The sequence below is a fragment of the Heteronotia binoei genome, chromosome 3 (assembly GCF_032191835.1).
Source record: "Heteronotia binoei isolate CCM8104 ecotype False Entrance Well chromosome 3, APGP_CSIRO_Hbin_v1, whole genome shotgun sequence".
In the NCBI taxonomy this organism is placed as follows: domain Eukaryota; kingdom Metazoa; phylum Chordata; class Lepidosauria; order Squamata; family Gekkonidae; genus Heteronotia; species Heteronotia binoei.
In genome coordinates, this window is record NC_083225.1 from 100,624,545 (window position 1) to 100,648,846 (window position 24,302).

Genomic DNA, 24,302 nt, shown 5'->3' on the forward strand with positions numbered 1-24,302 from the left:
GCCAATGGAAGGAAGAGAGATTTGGCTTAGTAGCTCTGCTGTGTGATTGAGTCTGGCAAAGCAAGCTATCCCTTTCTCCCTAAGGGAGAACCTCAGCCAATGGAGAAAATAGAGGTTTTCCTCTGTAGCTCCTGTGTGATTGAGAAAGTCTGGCAAAGCAAGCTGTGATGGCAGAAGGAAACAAGGGAGAGGGAGAAGGAAGCAGATGACAGCCAGTTGCCCGGGGGCCTCATAGGAGCCCTCTGGGGGCTTCATTTGGCTCCCATGCCACATGTTTGACACCTCTGGCATACACCTTCCTTTTCCATCTGCTTTCACTTTTTCTTGTTTTCTATTTCCCATTTACTTTATTTTGTTGGCTGCCCCCCCCCAAATCCTTAATGCTAGACTGCCTTATTTTCTTTAGCTGCTACTTTAAACAGGTCAGAACTAGACTTCTCTAGCAACCTCTGTGCTTTATCTCACAAGTCCCAGCCTTGTTGAGCATGGGGGCCTTACTAAGGTTTGAGAACAGGTAGTGCATGCTGTCAAAATGGCTGTTTTGCGGGGCTGGAGGTAGACTCTTTCTAGATATATGTTGTGTCTGCATTAATAATGGTGATGAGGCTGTAACCTAATATATTTGCTTTTATAGTCCATCTTGGTTCTGGTTGGTCACCTGGAAACTGAGCAGGGAGGTTTCATGAGCTTTAAGGTACCAAATGGTGCCTCAGAGTTGCTGTTCTTTATGTGTATCTACAATGTGATATAAAACGTTTCTGGATAAAAGTATCACACCATTGTAGGCCTCCCTGCTGTCTCTTTTCTTAAGACAGATTTGGACCAGGGTCTGTAACCAAATATGCTGCAGTGTCAGGTAGATACCCTAGGCAGTGTTTTGTTCACAAAGGATGGTTTTCTGCTCCCCTGATATTCCCCTTTAGGAAACAACTTATGTGGGGATTCTCTGTTGGGCCCACTACTTCACAACATGGCAAATACTTGCAATGGTCTAGGGATGTACTTATTTTTCCTTTCAGGTGCTACAAGACATACTGGAGGTATGCTGTAAGTACTGAATGCTGAAAGTGCTTTTCCTGATAGCAGTAACTTCAGTATGTAGAGAGTCAGAACTGAGGCTCAGTGGTCTTCCAAGTGGATTATTTGTCACTACCCTATTTCATGGTGTTACGCAGGAACTGTTGTCTACTTTTCTTTTGTCTTCAGACCTCTATATTTTTGGTTGAAGGAGTAGAGTTTGTCTGGTGCTTTTAGAATTCTTTATATAAATATTAACTGGTCCTGCAGCATCTCTCAGAAAATTAGATTTTTTTTTTCTGACAGCCCAAGCAAGGAGGTCTCTTAAGAAGTTAAAGGGTTGTATTTCAGTAGTCTGTGCAGAACAAGGCCAGCTGTCACCTGTGGGCATTGCAGCTACTTTAGCAGCCTTTGATGTTCTTGGTTCTATATGAATGAGTATATGAAGCTGCAGTATGGGCGTTGTCTTCATTATTCACCTTTCAGACCATGGATACCCTCATCTCTGCTGATGTGGTGTTTAATTATAGGGCGCTAACAGAATGTTTAACAAAATGGTCAGATGTGTGGACTGCTGGGGACACCCACACAGATGGGCTGCTATTAGTGGTATCATAAATTGAGATGTTCTCCTCTTTGCACTGAGACATGAACATTGGCCTTACGGTAGACGTTGCTTCTACTCAGAGGTAAGGAGAGCATTCTGCCCTGTTCTTTTGGGATAGGAAACATGAATGTTTTCACATAACATTCTGTCTAGCATTCTGTTTGAGCTGCTTATGCCTGAGCATCCTTCTTCAGTTGTTTGAACATACGAAGCTGCCTTTTACTGAAACAGACCTTCGGTCCTTCAAAGTCAGTATTGTCTACTCAGACTGACAGCGGCTCTCCAGGGTCTCAAACTGAGGTTTTTCACGCCTATTTGCCTGGACCCTTTTTAGTTGGAGATGCCAAGGATTGAACCTGGGACCTTCTGCTTACCAAGCAGATGCTCTACAACTGAGCCACCGTCCCTCCCCTACTGGTTGTGTTAATAGTAAATAGTAATAGTTACTTGGCTTTTATTTTTCCCACCAGTGTTTTATTTTTCCTTGGGGGCGTTATCTTAGTGTTTTATGTATTCAGTTTCCAGGTACCTGGCTTTTGCTGTGGGAGGTATGGGACTATTTCTTCTAATCTGTTTACCTTGGCTATGGAATCTCTAACAGATGGGAAGGGGGGGCTGTTTCTATTCAGACTGGAAGTTGTACAGTTGCCTCCAAATTCTAGTGATCACTCACCAGTCAAGAAGCCCTCCTTCTGTCTGGGTAGAAAGAATCCCTATGGTAAGTTCCATGTTCTTGTATATTTTTTAATATATATATATTTATTATATAATTAAGAGATACAGAAACAAAATGGGGGAAAGGATAAACAAAAAGTGATTAAGCATTATTCATCAGAAGCATTTACATTTTCCATTTACTGAGGACACAATATATAGAATAAACGTAATAGATATATAGATCAGGAGTAAAATATCAACTCACGTAAATTGCTCAAAATATCAATATACTTCTTTAAGCACAACAATTTTTTAAGGTAGCATTTACAGCTTTTTCTAGAAAAACATCTATATATTGCTTAGTTAATATCATTTTAAGTCTTTTTGATAAAATAGATATATTACTGAAGGTCAAAAAGGAACAATACTCCTGCCCTTGTATATGTTGACGTAATTTAACATTTAGTACCAAGTTTTATTCTTCTCTACTTTACTGAAATATAAAAAGAAAGATTTATTTATTTATTTGATTTATATCCCGCCCTCCCCACCAAAGGCAGGCTCATGAAACTGCATGGCGGAAGAGTGCCATTTTGCAGGCTCTGTGGAACTGTGAAAGCTCTCGCAGGGTCCTGATCTCTTCTGGCAACTCATTCCACCAGCTGGGAGCAGCAACGGAAAAGGCTCTAGCTCTCATTGATTTGAGCCTCACTTCTCTGATGCTGGAGACTGTCAACAGGTTTTGAGACCCGGACTGAAGTGCTTGCTGGGGCGTACGCAGGGAAAGGTATGCAGGACCCTGACCATATAGGGCTTTAAAGGTAATGACCAGCACCTTGAAGCGAATCCGGTACACTATCGGTAGCCAGTGCAGCGCTTTCAGGACAGGCTGAATGTGTTCCTGTAAAGGAATTCCCATTAGCAGCCTGGCTGCAGCATTCTGCACTAGCTGAAGTCGCTGGATTTGGGACAAGGGCAACCCCATGTAGAGGGCATTACAGTAATCCAGTCTCAAGGTGACTGTAGCATGTATCACTGTTGCCAAGTCGTCATGTTCAAGAAAGGGGACCAGCTGCCTTGCCATCCGCAAATAGTAAAAGGCTGACTTGGCAGTAGCAGCTATTGAACCTCCATTGTTAAAGAGGGATCCAAGAGCACCCCTAAGCTTTTAACCTTTGGCGCCAGCATAAGCTGCGCTCCATCAAAGGTTGGTAAACGGACCTCCGGACCCGGACCACGGTGACTCAGATACAGGACCTCCATCTTTGTCAGATTTATTTTCAGTCTACTCAGCCTGAGCCACTCTGCCATAGCTTGCAATGCTGCAGACAGATCTTCCGGGGTGGAGTTGGACTGGCCACCCATCAACAGATAGAGCTGGGTGTCATCTGCATACTGGTGACAACCCAGCCCATACCTCTGGGCAACCTGGGCGAGGGGGCGTATGTAGATGTTGAATAACATCAGAGAAAGAACCGCTCCCTGTGGCACACTGCACATAAGTGGGTGTTGTCGGGATAGTTCATCTCCTAGTGCCACCCTCTGTCCCCGACCCTGGAGAAAGGAGGAAAGCCACTTCAGGGCCAGCCCCTGGATCCCAGTGTTGGCGAGGCAACAGGTCAGTAGCTGATGGTCAACTGTGTCGAACACTGCCAACACGGATGTAGATTTGGTAAACTTAGCCACATAAAACACTGAAGTATAGCTCCGAGAAGGGGAAGGACATGCAGTCATTACCAGTAACTTGTGTACTCAGCAATGGTGCATTCTATTCCATATTCACCACATGTTGGGGTTGAAGAACACCTTGCTACTTTTCAGTAAAGATGCTTTTGAATAGGTGCAAGTAAAAATGTTGTCTGAGAACATTTGTATGTACTTGAGAATAATGGTTTGATTTCAGAATTATTCCAAGGATGTGGGGGGAAGGAATTACCTGTGGGTATACTTATGCCAATATTAGTTGCATCATGTACTATAGGTGGTATTTCAACTGAAAACATGAGAGTCTAAAGAAGAAATCTTGCCTTTTTTTAATGGAAATCTGACCCAGCGTTACCTGGATGCTGCCATGGATGAACCAAGCTTTCCAGCTCCACCTTCCCACATGTACCCTGTTTTTATAGCTTTTCACAAGTGACAGTCGCCGAATGTGTTGCAGTTATAGACCTTTGTATCTAATTACCCTGCAGATTGCAGAAATGTATAGAACCAGCAATCTGTGTTTGAAAGGGTGTACTAACAGATAGATTTTGTAACAGGTTACTAGTTGTAGGTTAGAGCATCTGTGAAAGCTGGGATATCATTGGAGCAATCTATTGCTGGAGTTAAAAAGTTGAAGGGCTGAGAGGAGTCTGTCAGGCTCAAAATTCTGGAATAAATTCCTGGCTATTCTTCCCATTACTGCATTGAATGAGACTGAAGAAAGAAACTCAAATAAATCCCTATAGATCAGTTGTGTCCCAAATTCCCTGTTCAGCTATAAGAACACAGGGTGGCTTGTGTTAGGAAATTATTGGATGGTGTAAATTTTTCACAAGTTTCTAATACTGTTTGTTTGATTATCGTTCTAGAATTGCACAATAAGAATTTGTGGATTACATCCAGACTAATATTTCTATAAGGATTTTTGCCTATTGAGCAAGATTTTTTTACATCCCCATTGCAGTGGCAACTCCAAATGCCTCGATAATTAGTTCTTGGGATCTCCGCTCTCTTGGGTGCTTGGGCTGTGGAAATGTCTAGTCTGTGATTTGAGCAGCTCCCTGCTTGAATAAGTCCAACTTTGGGGACAACTAATTTGTTTTCTTTTGTGCATGGCCAGTTCACAATCCTTTAAAAAAGGAGAAGTCTGCCTAGTGCCTGGTTTATTACAAAACCAAGCCAGTAAACTGTGGGATATACTGAAGATCTCCAGCCAACAATAACTTGTGATCTAGGACATATATTCCTATCACAAACTGCACTTTTAAGAGTGATAAATGTCCAACATGTCCATCTGTTATTGAGGGAAAGGTTTCCTGCCCCCATCCCATCCCCATACATTGACAGCAGCCATTGTAAAAAATTTTCCAGGTTTCTGAGAAGAGGAATAGAACCATGAATCACCTATGGAAAATGCTATGCAGTTTTTCTGTTATCTGGAAGTAGTGTGACTTTCCATAGTTTTATTAAGTAGTTCATGTGGCATAATAGAGGGTTACAAGCAGTTACTGGCACAAGCCTTCTAATTTACTCAGAATTTTCCAGCAAAGCAGCCTTGGTTGCAACTTCCTATGTTTAATTCTTTCCTCATATGGGAAACTTTTATGATTGTATAAAGAAAAAACACATGCAGAGTTTGTTTTAGTCCTAGCAAGATGGTGTGCAAACTATTTTTAAGAGGGTAGGAAAAAGTTGTTTGAGGATGTTTTCAGTATTTTCAGATGCACATGATCTACTATTAGATCTTAACAGTTCTGTTTTCATGTTGAGTTTTTTAAAAGTGTGAGTATTAAATATCGGTAAAATCACCTGTTGTACATGCTTACCTTTGAAGGAGAAAAGAGTTCATGTTGTTATAGCTGGGAATAAATATGGTTTTAGTTTTCTAGCAAATTGTAATCTTTGTATGTTTCATGGTAGACATGTTACTGTTGTAAAGTTGCTTAGATCTTGAGATAAATCCAAGTTTCTGTTCATTTTTAATACTTCACTGAGTAATGATACTCTTGTTCCTTCTAACATTCCATGTAGATTATTTACAAAAACTTATCAGTAGGTCTTTGTAAAAGGATACTTTAGCACAATGGGAGACTGTAACTGCAATACATGTTTTTTGGAGAGAGTCTACTGGATATATTTTTGGTGGTCTTTGTTGTCTCTTTGCAGTACCACATAAGAGTTCTGAACTTGATCTACTGGTTGTGGTAAAGCATATGTGCCTTCAAGAGATCAGCCATGCTAGATCTATCTAAGAATGATCTTACTGGTTTCCTGGTGTGGTGCCATCTGAAATTAACTCATTTGCCCATACAATTTGATGTGTGGGGGAAAATGTAATTTAAGACATTAGTCACCTGATCATGGTCATTTTTCTTGTATTAGATTATGTACTTAAGATGCATATTTTGTTTCTTTGAGAAAACTGAGTAAACTGGTCAAACTGAGTAACCTTTCTGAGAAAACTAAAACTTTTTCATTCACAGCAAAGAAGAATATGATGGTTAATGAAGTAATAATTTTCTGGTATAGAGGAAAATGAGCTTTCTTAAATCTGATGTTTGATTATCAACAGCTTATGCCTCTAGTCCTCCTAAATTAAAATAAATCTCACTTAAGGCCTTGTGATAAAGTGATTTGAAATATTGTGTAGCTTGCAGATTTTATGCAAAATGAACTACAGCAAGCACTATGCTTTAGTTTTATTTATTTCTTCACTTCAAGAGCTTTACAGATATTAGAACTGTTTTATTGAAAAAGCATCATTGGTTTTCCTTATGTTGTACAATACAGTCTGATGAAGGGAGCTTTGACTCTCAAAAGCATACCTGAAACTCTTGTTGATCCCTGAGATGCTGTTAGCGAATCTAACTGTTTTTTTGACAATATTTGCTTTTATCTGTGCCCTGCAATGTAATGTTAAATACCTGTGTATTAGAATGGGGAGCTTTGTGGCCCCCATTTGTGTTAACTCATTTTGCTATTTGTTTGCTACCCTCCATGTATAAATGCAAATGTATATACAAATAGCAGCCAACAAAGTATAATATTACTTCATTCATTTGACAAAACAGGCACACAATAGCTCTGTTCCTTTGCCACCTAAAGGCTCCTTTATTTTGGCTGCAATTTGGAATTTTGAAAGAGAGGATGAGTATCCCTTAACTTTCAGAGAAATTGTAGTTGTACAGGCTTTAGTCAAGTGGGAGATAGAATTCCTTTTTGAGGTAGAGTGGTATGATGCTGTGATCTCCACTGAGACCCTGCCAGTTTGCACCAGCACTTCAGTTTTGCTCACCATTGGGAAACAATGCAGACTAGGATCTTCATTGTGTAAACCTGAACAGAGTTACACCTCCTAAGTCCAACAAAGATAACTGGGTTTTAGACAGGTGTAGCTCTGCTTGGATTGCATTGTAATGTACTTGCTTAATTGATTGCATGTCATCATATATCAGTGAATTTATCCCTGTTCTATTTAGCATAAATGTAAAGAAGGGGGATAGTTAAACTAGTTTAAAACCCCCGAAATAAGGCACATTCACCCCCTATTGCTTGTAGATGTCATAAAAGTGGAAGTAAATACCTTACTCTTCCAAGAGCTAACTCTTCTAGATATTGTACATTTTGACTATACAAAAGCATTTCTCAAGGTGCCACAGGATTCTGAGTAAAGTTTAACACTCTTGGCAGAAGATGCTATGTGTTTCTGTGGATTTGTACCTGGCTAAAGAAGAAAAGGTGAGGGTAAGAATGAATGGATAGCTTTCACGGTGGAGGACAGTAAGCAGTGGAGTTCCCCTGGTATCTCTCTTAGGACCTGTATTATTTAGAGCATGAACTAAGGGAGAACAGTTAGTGGAATTTTCAGATGCCCTGAAATTATTCAGAATAGAGGGGGAAAGGTGGGTTGTCAGGCACTTCAAACTGGTGAATGAGCAATGAAATGGCAGATAACATTCAATAGAAAAAAAGTGCAGAGTGAAGCACATCAGGGCGCAAAATGTTACGTGAAAGGTAGTTGGATCTGAGTTAGTGATTACTTAGAGTTGTAGTAAATAGTTTGCTGTAAAGGGGCAGTCAAAGTTATTGTGATGTTAAAGCATCTGCCTTTGAGGCAAAGTAAAACATTTGGAACTTTTCTATTTAGAAAAAAGGCAACTCCAGAGATATTATAGAGGTCTGCAGAAATATTCATAGTTTAGAGCAGAGGTTCCCAAACTTATTTGGCCTAATGCCCCCTTTTCAGAAAAAAAAAAATACTCAGCACCCCCCTGGAAATCTTCAGCTCCAACTAGCACAATGGGAAGGTGCTGCCACCCAGCCTCTTTCAACTCAAAAGCAGCAGATAGCAGTAAAATGGGGTGCTCTTCAGAGGCTTCCTTGGCAGATGCCCCAGCGCAGGCAACGTTTGCCCTGCAAAGCAAGGCAGTGGCGCAGCAGTGCCGTCCGGGGCTCTTGGCTTGCCTGCTGGCTGGTGCAATCGTGTCACATTGGAAGGGGGAGTAAGGGGGCACCCAGCATTCCCCCTGGCAGGGTGGCACCCTAGGCAGTCACCTACCCCACCTACTCCCATGTGGTGGTCTGACAGAAGACACTGATTAGAATTTCTGGACCCCTCCCAGAAACATGATTTTTGACACTTCTCACTCCTCTTCTCTGCTCCCTTTATGTTTCCACCACCCCCTTATTTTTATTCACCACCCCCCAGTTGACCCAAGACTACTACCACCCCCCTGGATCGTTCCAGTGCCCCCCAGGAAGCAATATCGCCCACTTTGGGAAACACTGGTTTAGAGCATGATGTCAAACCTACAGTCCACAGGCCAGAACAGCCCACCCAGAGCTTTAATCTGGCCCGTGACTCTCTTTTCTCCCCCTGCCCACTCCCTTTCCATCTCCTCTTTGCTGGCAGAAGCTCCTTTGGGTTCCTTTGAAATACATTGCAGAACAAAAAAAAGTTGCAAAGAAAATGCAGAATGGATTTTCCATTCCCAAACTAGTCCATCTGGTCCTAGAGACTTTAATGGAAAATCCGTTCTGCATTTATTTGCAACTTTTTTTTTTGTTCTGCAATGTATTTCAATTGAGCCCATGTAAGTCAATTGGCATTCTTGGCTCCCATTATCTCCAAAGAACATTCAAGCCTTTCCCATCTCAAACTATCCTGCAAAAAACCTGAGACCCTGTCTGGAAAGCCACTGCCACTGTGAATAGGTGGGGAAGGAGGGATAAAGTTTGCAATACCCATCTACTTAATGTTTTCCCAGGCTCAGAGCATTTTATATTTTTTTCATTTACATTTTAAGTTTCTGCTGTGATCCTTGTGCTTTTTTGTGATGTTTTATGTTAAAAATTGCATTGCCAAATGCCACTATTTTCCCACCTCTCAATTTTAAGGCATTTTTAAGGGTGGGGGGTTGGGGGTTGGAACTAACCACAGTTAAAATATAGAGTATTACAAACTCAAGAAACTCCAGTTTTGCAGAGGGATATTAGTTTTAACACACACCCCTCCTAATGTGAGGCTCCAATGTAGAACAAGTGCTGAAGAAAACAACAAAAATTATCTCAAACCACACAGTAAAAAAACCCTGAGACCCTGGAAAGCCACTGTGACTCTGAGCAGACTGGAGGGGGGAGAAGCTTGCAATGCCCAGCCATTTCATGTTTTCCTAAGCTCAGAACATTTTATATTTTTGGTTTCTGCTGTGATTTTTGTGCTTTTTCTTGATGTTTTATTTTTAAAAAAGGCATTGTCAAATCTCACTGTTCTCCCACTTCTCTGATTTTAGGCAAACATCTTTTAAGAGTGGGTTGGAGGAAGGTTTGGGAGGTGTCAGATATCAAAGACTGTTAAATAAACATATCACAAGAGTGTTACTGTTTTAGACATGTTTGTATTTTAAGAAAAAATATATATTTGTGTTCTTAATAAAGTTTATATCTCTGCTACCTGGCATTACATTTTATGACACGCATACCCAACAAAGTCCCATTTATGTCAGATCTGGCCCTCATAACAAATGAGTTCAACACCCCTGGTGTAGAGAAAGTGAATACAGGCTTCTCCTTCTTCCTCTCCCATAATAATAGTACTCAGGGTTGGCACAAGATTCAGAAAAAATGAGAACAAACATTACTTTGTATTAATGTCTAGTTGACTTGTGGAATTCACTGCTATATGAGATGTGTTGATGTACACTGGCTTAACCCCACAGAAGGGGATTGGGCAGATTCATGGAGGATAGGTCTGTCATTAGATATTAGTAATGATAGCTAAAGGGGGTTTCTGGGTTCAGATGCAGAATGTCTGTATTGGCAGCTGCTAGGGAGTGGTTGGCCAGCGAGGCCTGTTATCTGTAGACCCTATTTGTGGGCTTCTTTTTGGCATCTAATTGGCAAATGTTGGAAACAGGATGCTGGACTAGACAGCTATTCTTATGTTCTTGCTTTTGCTTCCAGTGAGTGACACACTCTTGCTTTTAGTCAGTTTTATGATTTCCTTCATTCTTTGTCTTTTTGGGGGGCCTGACTGAAAAAGAGTTGGATGATGATGGCAGAACCTGATACTTTCTAATGGAAAAACTAAACAATATGTACAAGCTTTTTTGTTAAAACAATTTTATTAATTTGCAATATATTGTTATAGTAATCTTTAAGAAAAATAAAAAAAAATACAGAATAAAAACAATACATTGCTTTCCCCCCCTTCTCTTCACCTCCTTTTCTTGACCCCTGCCGGTGTTTACTTAAAATTAAAAAAAAAGGTAACTTAACAAATCAAGAATCTCCAGCCTTTGGGGTATGTGTAACTGCAGTTTAAAATAAATGACCTTAACTCCTTAGTGAAGTGAAAATTTTCTTTTTTTGAGATAATGCATTCCCCGCCCCTAGAAGCTCATTTGCAAAGCATTATGTTCATAAGGTTTCTGAGCCAGAATGGATTTGGGGTATTATGGTTAAACATTTTGCCCCCACCCACTGTACATACCAGCAACTGTAATGCATAATGTATATGAAATGAGTACTGGTTGTAGCTCTAGTTGACATGATTGTTCAAAGCATTTGTGTTACACTGTTTCTGCCAATAATATGCATGTCTACAGCCTAATTCTCACTGAGGCTGCAAACTGTGTCTGCCCTAACCACTTTAGATTGCAGGAGATGCAATTCCCTGATCATATGTTTGTCTTAAACCCCCTTCCAAAAAACACTTTCATCTAGAAAATAAAATTTAGTTTGTGATGTGCTGGGAATATTTTTGACTTAAGCAGGAAACTATGAGTATTCACATGCACTGGACTCAATACAGCCCTGTTTTTTTCACAATTGGAAACAATGGAGAATGGGGGCACTTTTTGGGGGGGCCCATAGAATTGGTCCAATCTTTTTGAAACTTTGGGGGTCTTTTAAGGAGAGGCACCAGAAGCTACACTGAAAATTTGATACCTCTACTCTCAAAAAAACAACCCTCAAACCCTTGAATACCCTCAGATAGATTTCCCTATTGACTATAATGGTCCCAAAGGGTATACTGGAGCCAAAAAGAGGGGGATTTCTTGGGGGGGGGGGAGAACCTAATCTGAATACCATACCGGCATTGGAATTTAGTTTTTTTGAGAAATCCCAAATTGGGGGAGGGGCTCAAACCAGAATCTGAAAAATCTTAAATTTTTTGTGCACATCTCTTAGACGAGCACTCAAATCAGTACATTTGAACAAAATTCATGACTGTAGTATGATCCTTCTAACATTTCTGTACAATATGTGATTTTGAACTCTGCCTGAAGGTTATTTCAATTTTTAAAAGCTTAGAATAAGAGAGGAAACCTCAGCAGATACAACCTGAACTAGAGATAAACACCTCCTTTAGCAAGGTCCCTTAATCTTTTATTCAGTATATTTAAGATGCTGAATCATGAGCACTTGGAGTCTATGACCAGCTTAACTGAAGGTTTCTGTTACTAGAACAGGAATGGAAAATGTGCTGTGAAAAACACAAATTAACATGTAAATGTCATGGAAGTGTTTAGGTTTACAACATAGTAATGAAATTAAACATGGACAAAACATTTTGCATACTCCTAGTGCCATACTGGCCAAGATAGACATGGTCCCCATTGCTGTGGAACTTACTGAAAAGAAATATTCCCTCAGGTGGAAGACTTTCTGCAAGTAGGACCCATTCACCACCCCAAGGTCCCTCCATCATGCAGCCTGGCTGATCATACCCCTTAGAATACCTCCTTACCTGAAGGAGGAAGGCTTTGTGACTTCATCAATAAAAGTCCATTTAGCTATCTCAGCCTTTCATGATATGGTTATAGTTCCTCAGTTTCTTCTAATACAGATTCCATGTGTTTCCTAAAAAGTTTATGGAACCCATTTCCACCAGTTGTTCACCCTGTCCTTCAATGGAACTTGTCTCTAATTCTGTCTAGATTGCATTATGAACCATTTGAACTAATGGCAAACTCCGAGTTGTCCCTTTCATACAAGGCAGTGTTTTTGGTGACTATCACCTTGGCCCAAAGGGTGGGAGAACTCAATGCACTGTGTTTTGGCCCTCCTTTTCTAAAATTCTACACAGAAAAAGTAGTTCTGAGACTGTAATTAGAATCCCTCCCTAAGGTGGTGTCATGATCTGCACTGTGCTGAGACAGAGGCCTAGTGGGCCTAGGGAGTCTGTGTCTCAGTAGAAAGAGACAGTCTACAATCCCCAGAGTGCTTGGCGCTGGTTTCAGCCAATCAGTGTCCAAGCAGACTCTGAGGAGAACGTTTTAAAAGTTCTTTCAGGAGACAGACACTGTTCTTTCCTCCTGAGAGGTCGAGCAGGCAGGACAGCTACTGTTAGGAGGAAGACCCTCATTTATAGGGAGAGAGTGAGGAGGCCAAGACCTGGGGCCTAACAGACAAGGGACAGTTAAGTTCAGTCACGTTAGAGACTTTATGTTTATTTTTCTTCACCCACATTAAAGCACCTTATCTGTTCACTTCCCCTTTATTGATTAGCCTCTTTAAAATAAACCTTTTTCTTGTCCTTTGTTACTTTGCCTGGTCTACACGCCTGTTTCCTTGGCCAAAGCAAGGGATCTGAAGGGCTTGTGAGGGGACTCTGGGTCTTTCCAAGGGACCCTAATTCCAGAGTGGTGGCAGTATCAGGTGGCACCCCCATCTGGTCATGAAAGGTGGCCTCCAGATTCCCAACGGGTCAGGACATTACCCTCCTGGTTTTCTTGACCAACCCATTTGGCAAAAGGAACTTTACATGCATTAGATGTAAGAGGGACTCTTCTTTTTTTATTTAAAGAGAACAGAGGAATTCAGAAAGGACAGGAATTTATTCACCTGCTTCGCATGCCACAGTAAAGGAAAGGCCATCTCTGCACAAACTTTGTCTAGATGGGTAGTTAATAATAAAAACAACATACACTGAGACAAGTAGGAGCTGTCTGATCAATATATCTTCATTGCTTCACAAGCACTCAAGCAAGACTACCTCTCAGTCCCCTCTACTTCTATCTGACATTATTCAATGGATGTCAACTCTAGGAGTGAGGCAACTGTGTAGAAAGCGATGTGGCATTCAGTCTTCTGCTGATCCAGCCCACACCCTCCTCCTTGATGAGTGAATTCGCTATTTCCCACCGTGGGCTTCTATGTTATGCTCACTACTTTACAGAAGAGAAAGGAGGATGGAGGGAAGAGTGCTCCCCCTCCTGTATCACGTGACCCATAGGTGGAAAACTCTACAAGGAAGATTGAAGGGTGGGAAAGCACTCTTGGGCTCCAGAAAATTCTTTTAAAAGCTTACTAGCTCCTCTCTGTGGGAGCCCTGCAAAAGCTCAGTTTCATTTGTGTCTGCACGGAAGACTATTTAATGAACAATGGTTGCAGCTAAGTGCAACACCAGTTTTTTCTTGCATTTTAAAATTTAAAACAAAGTGGGGGTAAGAATTGGATTTTTAAAAAGCACCTTTTTCCTAATCTAAAATCTCCCCACTGATTACAGAAAAAAAATGTACAAGTACCTAAAAATTTTCTGCCCTTTTCAGGATGCTGTGAGGTTTGCTAAGTAACAATCAGATAGCCTTCTGCTATAGTGGTATAGGTGAAGCTTTATTGAAGGGGCAGCCAAACTGCAGCTTGGGAACCACATGTTGCTCTTTCATACATACTGAGCAGCTCTTGAAACCCCCACTGCCCTATTGGCCAGCTTGGAGAAGGCATTTCTCTCTTTAAATAACTTCGCTAAGGCAGCCAGCAACTTGGAGAATGCATTTAAAGTTAAAAGTTTTCTTTCTCCCCCCTCCCCCATCTATCTATCTTCCTTCCTTCCTTCCTTCCTTCCTTCCTTCCTTCCTTCCTTCCTTCCTTCCTTCCTTCCTTCCTTCCTTCCTTCCTTCCTTCCTTCCTTCCTTCCTTCCTTCCTTCCTTCCTCCCTCCCTCCCTCCCTCCCTCCCTCCCTCCCTCCCTCCCTCCCTTCCTTCCTTCCTTCCTTCCTTCCTTCCTTCCTTCCTTCCTTCCTTCCTTCCTTATTCACGTCTTACACCTCACAAACATTTGATGTTTCTTTTATGTGGCTCTTACATTAAGCAAGTTTGGCCACCCCTGCTTTATTGAGTTGTCACAAATGCATGTGCTCACTTTAAGACCATTGCTAGGAATGAAACTAATCAATATATATAGTTCTAAATAACTCCTCCCAGGTTCCCATTCTCCCCCTCCCAACCCTTCTTAACATAAACAAGTGAAAAGCAGTTACTTTCTAATGTGAACTAAGCAGGGTGTAATTCAGAGACATCACAAAGCATTATCTTGAAGGACATGTTTCTCCTTTCTTCCCTAGTACATGAGGGAGATGGTATTCCCTGGCAACAAATGCAGGAATACTTTCATGTTGGTTCCCAGCACCCCAAGGACAAGGTATGCAACATTGTAAAATATAGACAACCTAACACTAATATAAAGCAAAAGAATAATTTTGGCAGAAGACATGGTATGGATTCTGACAAATGCCTGCCTGATTCTGTGGTATTATACAATACAGTTTCCACTTGGGAGATGCAGTTAGCAGCCAGGAAAGCATCTTTTTGTGTTGCTTGTTACATATCCTTTCTTCTTCTTCTCTGATCCAAGGCCAGCCTGAAGAAACTGTTAACAGGAATATTAGAAACAGTGTTAACGCTGTTCCAGTAGAGAAAATGAAATAAAAAGATTGCTTCAGAGCCATGAATTGAGTGAAATATTGGTGCAGTTCATGACATAAATTTTTGAAATTGTTCATTTGTACACTTAGTTGATATATGAAGTAAGATGTTTTTGGAACAAGCATTACAACATAGCTAAGTATCGTGTGATGAGGGACTTCAACATACCGTCCGCCTAACGCACCAGCCAGTATCCTTCCTGGCCTGATGGAGGCTATATCCGTCTGGGCACTGGAGTATTCTAGAGTATTGGTTCTGTTGAGGTTGTGACCTCCTATCAGGCTAAGGACTTGATCCTTAGCGACACTAGGGCCATCTCAAGTTGTTTCAGCTCCCACACACCAAGCAGGTCACACACTAGATCTTATCTTTGTCTCGGGGATTTAAGTGGACTGCATTACAAATGGATGTAGTGCCATGGTCAGACCATTTTGTCCTGAAGGCCCAGTTATGCACACCTAACCCTCCCTGTTTAGGTAGCGAGCTGATTTATGCTCACCCACGGAGCCAAATGAACCCGAATAGGTTCCAGGAGGCTCTGTGAGATCAATTCCCTCTGGCAGCCCATTGGATGAGCTGGTGGAAGACTGGCATAGCCACCTTTTTGATGCCATCGATGTGATCACTCCCCAGCACCCTCTCCACTTCTGTACCAGCTTGGCTCCTTGGTATTCCTCAGAGCTGAGACAGATGAAATGGGAGCTGAGATGATTAGAGAGAGTGTGACAGAAGGCCTGAGATGAAGCTACAAGAAGATCTTATAGGTTGTTCATGAAGACCTATGAGATGGCAACGAAGGCAGCAAAGAAGGAGTTCTATGCTGCCTCCATTGCGTCTGCAGAATCGCACCCAGCTCAGTTATTTAGATTAATTCGGTCCTTAACATCTTTGCCTCAAAGCATGCCAAATGTTGGGGAATTGAATATAGGCTGTGTGGCTTTTGCAGATTGTTTTGCAGAAAAAGTCTTGTTGCTCTGCCGCGATCTTCCAGCCACAATTGATACAATAATGGAACTGGAAGCCCCTTGCCCATCTTCAGGTCCAGTTTTGGACCATTTCAGTCTGCTCTCCCGGGATAAAGTTGATAACACCCTGGCTGCTGTGAAACCCACCGCTTGCCCCCTTTATCCTTGTCCATCATGGCTGGTTAAAGCCTGTGGTGACGGCATACAAATTCCCCCGAGGGAGATCATCAACTTGTCCCTTTCAACAGGGGCTTTCCCAGGGGCCTTGAAGGAGGCAGTCGTCTGTCCTCTCCTAAAGAAATCATCTTTGGACCCTATGGTCCTAGCAAACTACCACCCAGTTTTGAACTTAACATTCCTGGGCAAGGAAGTGGAGAGGGCAGTGACAACACAGCTTCAGGCTTTCTTGGAGGGCGCTGATGTCCTGGATCTCTTCCAGTCCGGCTTCTGCCCTGCCCATGGGACGGAGATGGTGTTGATCACCATGGTGGATGATCTCCAGAAGCATCTGGATCGAGGTGGTTCAGCGCTGCTAATCCTTCTTGATCTGTCAGCAGCGTTGGATATGGTCGATCACAAAGTGTTGGCTCCCCACCTCACCGACACAGGAATACAGGGGCTAGCCTTATAGTGGCTGGTCTCCTTTCTCCAAGGTTGGGGACAGAGGATGGTGCTTTGGGGTGAATTATCCCAGCGGCACCCATTACAATGTGGTGTGCCACAGGGAGCAATTCTTTCCCCAATGTTATTCAACATCTACATGCGCCCCCTTGTCCAGATTATTTGGAGGTATGGGCTGGGGTGTCATCAATATGCAGATGATACCCAGCTCTATCTGCTGATGGATGGCTGCCTGGATTCGGCCCCAGAGGAACTGGGTAGGGCATTGCAAGTTGTGGCTGGTTGGTTGCAACAGAGCCGACTGAAATTGAATCCATCGAAGATGGAGGTCCTGTGCCTAGGTTACAGAGGATTGGGATCAGAGATCAGGCTCTCATCCTTTGCTGGGGCTTCATTGATGCCCGCATCGAGGGTGAAGAGCTTGGGGGTATTCTTAGATGTCTCTCTGACTATGGAGGCCTAGGTTACCACCACTGCCAGATTGGCCTTTTTCCATCAGAGGTGGGTCAGACAGTTGATCCCATATCTTGCCCCCCACTACCTGGCCACAGTGACCCATGCGATGATCGCTTCCAGACTAGATTATTGTAACTCTCTCTACATGGGGCTGCCCTTGACCCTCCTCGGAAATTCCAGCTTGTGCAGAACGCTGCTGCACAGATGTTGACATCGTCGCCAGTACGGGCACAGATCCATACCATACCAAACCTTTAATGGAATAACACTTGCAATTGAGAATACAATTGGCTACAAATTGAGTACTGGATCCGGTTCAAGGTGTTGATACTTACCTTTAAAGCCCTATACAGCCAGGGTCCAGCATACCTTCGGGACCATCTCTTCCTGTATGAGCCCCGTAGGTCTTTACGATCAGCGACCCAACAACATTTGGTGATACCAGGCCCCAGAGACATCCATCTGGCCTCGACAAGAGCCAGGGCTTTTTCAGCCCAGGCCCCTGCCTGGTCGAATGAGCTCCCCCTGGAGATCCAGGCCCTGCGGGATCTGCTCCAATTCCACAGGGCCTGTAAAACAGAGCTCTTTCACCAGGCTTTCAGCTGAGGCAATGGACGTCAATTGTTACTGGCCTCCCCTCTTCTTTCCATCCCAGTACTATAAGATCTGCTGCACCTGGACAATAGGCCATGTCTTTGAGGCAGAACCTGCCATTTTAGTCTCTATTGTCACTCTGTAGTTTTAGATTTTATATATTTTAAATTGGTCTTTTATTGTTATTTACTGTTGATTGTTTTTATGATGTAACCCACCCTGAGCCTGTTCTATGGAAAGGGCAGGCTAAAAATCAGTTAAAATAAATAAACACGAGATGACATGTTGGATTAGACCAATGGCCCATCCAGTCCAACACTCTGTATCACACAGTGGCCAAAACCCCAGGCACCATCAGTGGGGCTGGGACACTAGAAGCCATCCCACTGTTGCCCCCCCCCCCAAAGCACCAAGAATACAGACCATCACTGCGCAACAGAGAGTTCCATCAATATGCTGTGGCTAATAGCCACTGATGGACCTCTGCTCCATATGTTTATCCAGTCCCCTCTTGAAGCTGTCTGTGTTTGCAGCCATCACCAGCTCCTGTGGCAGTGAATTCCATGTGTTAATCACCCTTTGGGTGAAGAAGTACTTCCTTTTATCAATTCCTTCATTGCAATTAAGCCCCCTTATTTTCTTTAGTAGAAGTACAGTTGCACTCACTATAATCCAGAATAGGTTGGACGAATTTAATTTCAAATAATTCAGCATATTGAGTCCCACTGATTTCCATGAGATTTAAGATCTGCAACTTGTTCTGGATTGTGATCAACCTATGAACATTTATTCCTGAGTGATATAAAATGGCTATGGATGCAATCACAGTCTGGATGAGAGACAACTGAGAGTCTTTTCTAAGGGAGAGTGGAATATAAGATCTCCAGGAAGAATTGCAGAAAACTAGCAGGTTAAAGAGGAAGATGATTGCAGAATGCATTTTATGTGATAAAGTCTTATATGGGGAAAGACTTAGATATTCTCTAGATTCTTGTCTTTAAAAAAAATGAAAATAAGTTTTTGGAAAGTACAAGCCTTAGATGGCAGTCTTGTGAGGATGCCTCATTCAAACCAGTGAGACTTGTTTCTGAGTATACGTAAATAGGACTGGGCTCCACACAGTTTATTAAGACATCCCAGTTTTCCATCCTTTGTTATTTTTTTCCCCTTGCTGCTGGCTAATTGCTGTTTACTAAGTAGACCTTGATCCTCAAACAGTAACTTTTTCCATCTTGAAGTGGGTTGTCCCATTCAAGGGAAGAGTCTGTAGTCTGAGTGTAAATGGAATTACTACCAATGGAAACTATGCTGCAAGAGGAGTTGATAAAGCAGCTGTCTGTGCAAACCTCAGCTGTTTTTTCCATCCTCCAGAACAAATTTAATTAGCATAGGGAAACTGACTAATATGCTTACGTCACCTCTTTCCAGTTGAAGCTTACATTTTGTCCCTGACTGCCTGAAAGCATGGGACAGGACTTTGTTCAGGAATTTGCTGTCGCATACAGGATGCTCTGAAAACTTTTAAGGGGGGGGGGCTGGGCTTGGCCCTTTATAAACTCTCTAGAACACATAACAGCTTCCTCAAAAAAGTGTTCTTCTCAGGCTTGTGCTCTGTGCTCAGCATTCTTTTTAAAGAACTCAAGATGCATTTTAGAAACTTTGATTACATTTTTGGCTCCTTAATTGCCTGTGCTGTGGACAACAATATCTTCAGTCAGCCTGAAACCAGGGTAAGCATGTGTGTGTGTGCGTTGGGGAGTGCTGAGAAATATAGATGTATCCAAATGACAATCACATTAGGACTACAAGTCATATAGGTACTGCAATGTCAAATTAATTTCATGGTGCCAAGGCTGATGTGCTTTTGTGGAGATGTTGTGTGCTTCATAAATTTGTAGAATGCTACAGGATTGTTAGGTCTTTATACATCATTTTATTTCAGTTTTAAATGTAGAACTGTAAACACTTAAATTAGATTTGTATCCATAAAATTCAGCAGTACTGGAATGCAGAATACAGTATATCTCATTGAGTAAATAACTGCATTAGAGTTTATAATATGCTTTTCAGTGAATGCAGTGACTTCTTGGTCAGAATGTTCACAGGTACAAAGGCTGCTAGGGTATATTCCACTGGCAAATGCAAAGCAATTTTTTCTTTCCAAACTGTTGGGGGCAGGTTAGAGAGAAAGGACTGGTTACATAAAATATAATGCTTTCCATTTAAAATGTGAGAAATACTTAAAATACAAGATTTTCGGAGATCATCAATAGTTTGTAGTAATAAAAGAGTCTTGTGGTGCCTTAAACAGGAACAGATTAATTGTGTCTTAAACTTTTTTGGACCAGAGCCTTCACCTGTTCACAGCTATGCTACAATACATCTACTTACTTAAGTTGCCATTGTCTCCCATCTTTTTTTTTAATAAAAGTTCTGCTCCTGCATTTTTGATACCTTTTGAAATGTACCAAAGGTATAGAAACTCAACCTTGCCTCTTTCTAATAAGGAAAGGGCAGACTGTGTCTGACCTGGATAGCCCAGGCAAGCCTGATCCCATCAGATCTCGGAAGCTAAACAGGGCTGACTGTTGGCAAATACTTGGATGGGAGACCTCCTTGGAATACCAGAAGTCGAGAGGACACCAGCAGGCTTATTCAGCCATCTCTCTGAATATCCTCCATGCCCTCCCCAGAAGAGGTTAGTCACTAGAGGTCACCATGAATTCCAGGTGCACAGGCACATGCACATAAAAATATAAAAATACCAAGAAAGAAGACTGACCATTTTGGGATAAATTCTTAATTTCAAAGCATTTACATATTTGTGCTGAAAATATTTTCTATCCTCCTTACTGAACTTGCTATTTCCCAAATGGGTTACATAAAATCTACAGCATTTAGAGATTAAAAACAAGAAAAGTCTATGAGCCTTGGGAATATTTTTAGCTGCAGTATTGAGATGAAACTGCATTTGGTTAACTCAATGTATACTGATCAATGTATATTGATCTGAATTTTGAAAAGCAGCTGCATGAACATTCAAATTGGTAGATTTAAAACTTGTGTGCCTCCAAAATTCTGTTCCCACTGCCACCAACATTAATTTAAAATATCAGCTGCCTTTGTAAATAATTTAAAAAATAATTTGGGAGTTGGATAGTCTCCTGCTTATTCCAGTAGTGCATTCAGTAAACATCCAGCACCTCAGTTTGGAGTTGCCAGCTGTTGGCAAACTTATGCCTGAAGTAATTGGCTGTCCAACAGACCAATAGAAGTATGCTGTGTGGGTCAGAAGTCATTAGCCCATCCCTTTTCAAAAATGCAAACGTTCCAGTTTGGTACTGAGGCAAAGCTTTTAATTGATGCTAAACTGGTTATTGTTTCCTGAGAGCAGTTTCATGCCTGTAACAGCTATGTGGCAGACAAAATCATCTGGTGAAGATTTTCCCAGCATTGAATGGTGATGATGGATACACCTTCTGAACTCCTGTATGTCTTACAAATGTTAAAAATGCAAATCCCTTTCAGGAGAATATTATATTTTGTTGATAAATTGGAATGTGTATTGCTTTCATCAGTATGCCCAGTTATGCTTCTTTGACTTCAGTATATCTGTTTCTCAGCATGGCCCCATCTGTGGATACTTAAATCTGGAGACTGGTGCCATGATTGGACAACACAGAAAAGGGCCCAGGTTTGCAGAAAAGTCTGACATCTAAAAATAAAATTAAATATCTAAAAATAGAAAACCTCGCCAACTAATAGAATTGGTGCCCTTAGCTTTAAGAAATGAATGCTCTCAGGGACTGTGGCTAGGTAATCATAACAGAATTATCAGCCTTCAAACCTTGGTGTCTGTCAAAAAAGTCAGGGGGAGGGGGCAGGACCTTTTCCAGACCTGTTTTCACCTTTGAGGAATGACTTATTGGGACCAGGCCCATCAATAACCCCAAGGTCCCATGCAACTTGCAGAATTCACCCAGAGCTGACTGCTTACTACTCTTCCACAGCAGCCATCCCATGAAAACCTGTGTTGTGTACAGGTTAGACTTTCAGATTGAGATCTAGGAGACCCAGGTTCAAATCCCAGCTCTATCATGGAAGCTCACTTGTGTCCCCATTGTGTAGAAAGGTAGGATATAACTGAAGTAAACAAATAATAAATGTAGCTGAAGGGGAGGACAAAAGGAAGCAGGGAAAGCTGAGGATATGAGTGTTGCCAGGAGGGAAGGAAGAAATAGTGTAGAGGAGAGGGACACGGGAAAGTGAGGTCACTCCACAACTCCTTGCAGGTTCCCCACTGTGCAACTGGACCCAGCTCAGCTGCTCTTCACAACTGCTCTCAGCCTGGCAATTGGCACCATGCAGCTCTGCCAGTGTTTTGCTGGGGGGAGGCTGCCAGGTGGAGGGAAGGAGGAAAAGGTGAAAATGGGAAAGATGAAGTTAGCTTGTCTGGTGAGTGGGAAGGTGAGAAGGAAAGTGGAACAAATAGGACCTTTCAAGAAAGGGGAAGGGGAAAATAAGATCCTTCCTCACAAGTCTTTGTAGGTCCACTGCTTGTATTTATTTACTCCACTTACACCCATCTTTCTCCCTATTCTGACATTCTAACCGTTATACCATACTGGCTCTCCAGTTGTTATTCTGTATTGTTATTGTTAATGTCAATAGGTTTTATCAATTAAACCTTTTGTTTGCAGCTATTTTGCAAATAACATTCAACAGAGGTTTATCCCTTTGAAATGAATTTTATGGAGCAATTCTAAGCAGATGTATTTGGGAGTAAGTCCCATTTTATTCAATGGGACTTTCTCTCAGGAAATTGTTTTTAGGATTACAGCTTTAGAGGAGAAGGATTGCCTCTTAGCAGCTCTTGTTTTGTGACATTGTTATAATTTGGGGATAAATCTTACTGCCTGTGCATATTATAGAAGAATTATAGTAGAATTAATTACATTATGGAGTGCTTGCTTTTTTCACCATAATGGAGAATTGTGCATAATGCTCTGACCAACTGTCTCAAGTGATAGGCTTGAATTTTACAGAAAGAAATGTTCAGGAGCCATAGTTAGAAGGTAATTTATCTTTGATTTTATGTTCGTCCCCCAGTCCTGCAGTAATAGTATAAATGGTGTTTTGTTGTAGTAATTAGAACCTACCTTGCCTTGGTAGATGGAGAGAGTCCAGTAAAAATAAATGAGATGTGCTGTCCGTTGCTGGAGGGAAGCAACCATCTCCTGCTATTTCTCTCTCCTTATCACTCCACTGCACTGTATGTTTCTCATTTATTTTGCTAAATAAATACAGTTGCTTTTCTTTAAACAAATGCAAGAACAGGGAAGGACCGGGCTGGACAAAAATAATTTCCAGTGTTCATTGATGCCCTTGGCCTTTGTCAATAAATGCCCATGATGTGCTCTACATGACAGATTCAACAGCACTGGAGGCTGGCTGGGGTGAAGGATAATGACTTTTAAGTAGGCAGATGTCATTTCAATTTCAGTGCCAGGTAATGTGCAGCAGAGGTTTGTTTGGGCGGTGGAAGATCCTTTACCTCCTTCTTCCAATGGGTAATCCCATATGATAACCTTTTGATAGCCCCTTATTTCATAGAAGAAAGAAAAATATTGGTCAGGTCTTTTGTTGTTACAACTGCAGGCCCCTGAAGTCTCTAACAAGGATTTTTAAAACTCCTCCTACTCCAGTTAAAGCAAGTCATGTATGCAGTTCTGAAGATCATGGAGATTTTGAGGAGAGTGTTGACTCCTTTTAAAAATGAGGTTTTGGGTACAATTTATAATGGAAGCATAACTCTCTGATATTAGAGAGTGGCAGGACTGCTGTAAGTGTCTAGTATGTTCCCCCAAGGTACAATCAGCCTATGGAAGATGGAGTTTTGTTCTCCTCCAGTCCTTAATTTTTAAGGTCTCTCAGGACTGGGCTATATTATATTATTTGTAGAATAACTTAGCTCAAACTAGATTTGAAATATATAATGTAAAGCTAATATAATGAGCTAAGATTAACTAGTGAATTTTATAAATCTTATTTTTTTAATCTTTGAGAGAAGAATGAAGGAAGAAGATGAAGAAAACATGATTATATAATGTTTATGTGATATTAAGTTTGTATAGTGTAAAATATTTGGTTGAAGTTGTTAATTTTTAAATTCTTCCTTTAATAAAGTAAGAAAATGCAAAAAAAAACCCCTGATAAAAACAGTAAAATGTGACTACAGACATTTAAAAGTTATTTACTTTTTAATATTATCTTTCAGGCCAAATTTGAAACACTGTTTAGAACATATGACAAGGATGTCACCTTTCAATATTTTAAGAGTTTTAAAAGAATAAGGATAAACTTCAGCAACCCTTTGTCAGCAGCAGATGCTAAAATTCAGTTACATAAGACGGAGTTTCTTGGGAAGGAACTGAAACTGTATTTTGCTCAGGTAAGATACAATGGCTGTTT

General features: G+C 41.4%; 1 protein-coding gene across 2 annotated transcripts in view; it reads left to right on the forward strand.

Moving 5' to 3' along the window:
- The window catches only part of RCAN1 (regulator of calcineurin 1), a 74,933-nt gene that overhangs the window by 29,190 nt on the left and 21,441 nt on the right, over nt 1-24,302 (forward strand). The window contains exons 1-2 of one of the 2 annotated variants that reach the window (XM_060234286.1): nt 19,349-19,561; nt 24,109-24,282. In XM_060234286.1, coding sequence (XP_060090269.1) covers nt 19,475-19,561; nt 24,109-24,282 — 261 coding nt within the window. In that variant the 5' untranslated portion in view covers nt 19,349-19,474. Of the gene's footprint in view, nt 1-19,348; nt 19,562-24,108; nt 24,283-24,302 lie in introns of those variants that run through there. The other variant, XM_060234285.1, reaches the window with a different exon arrangement.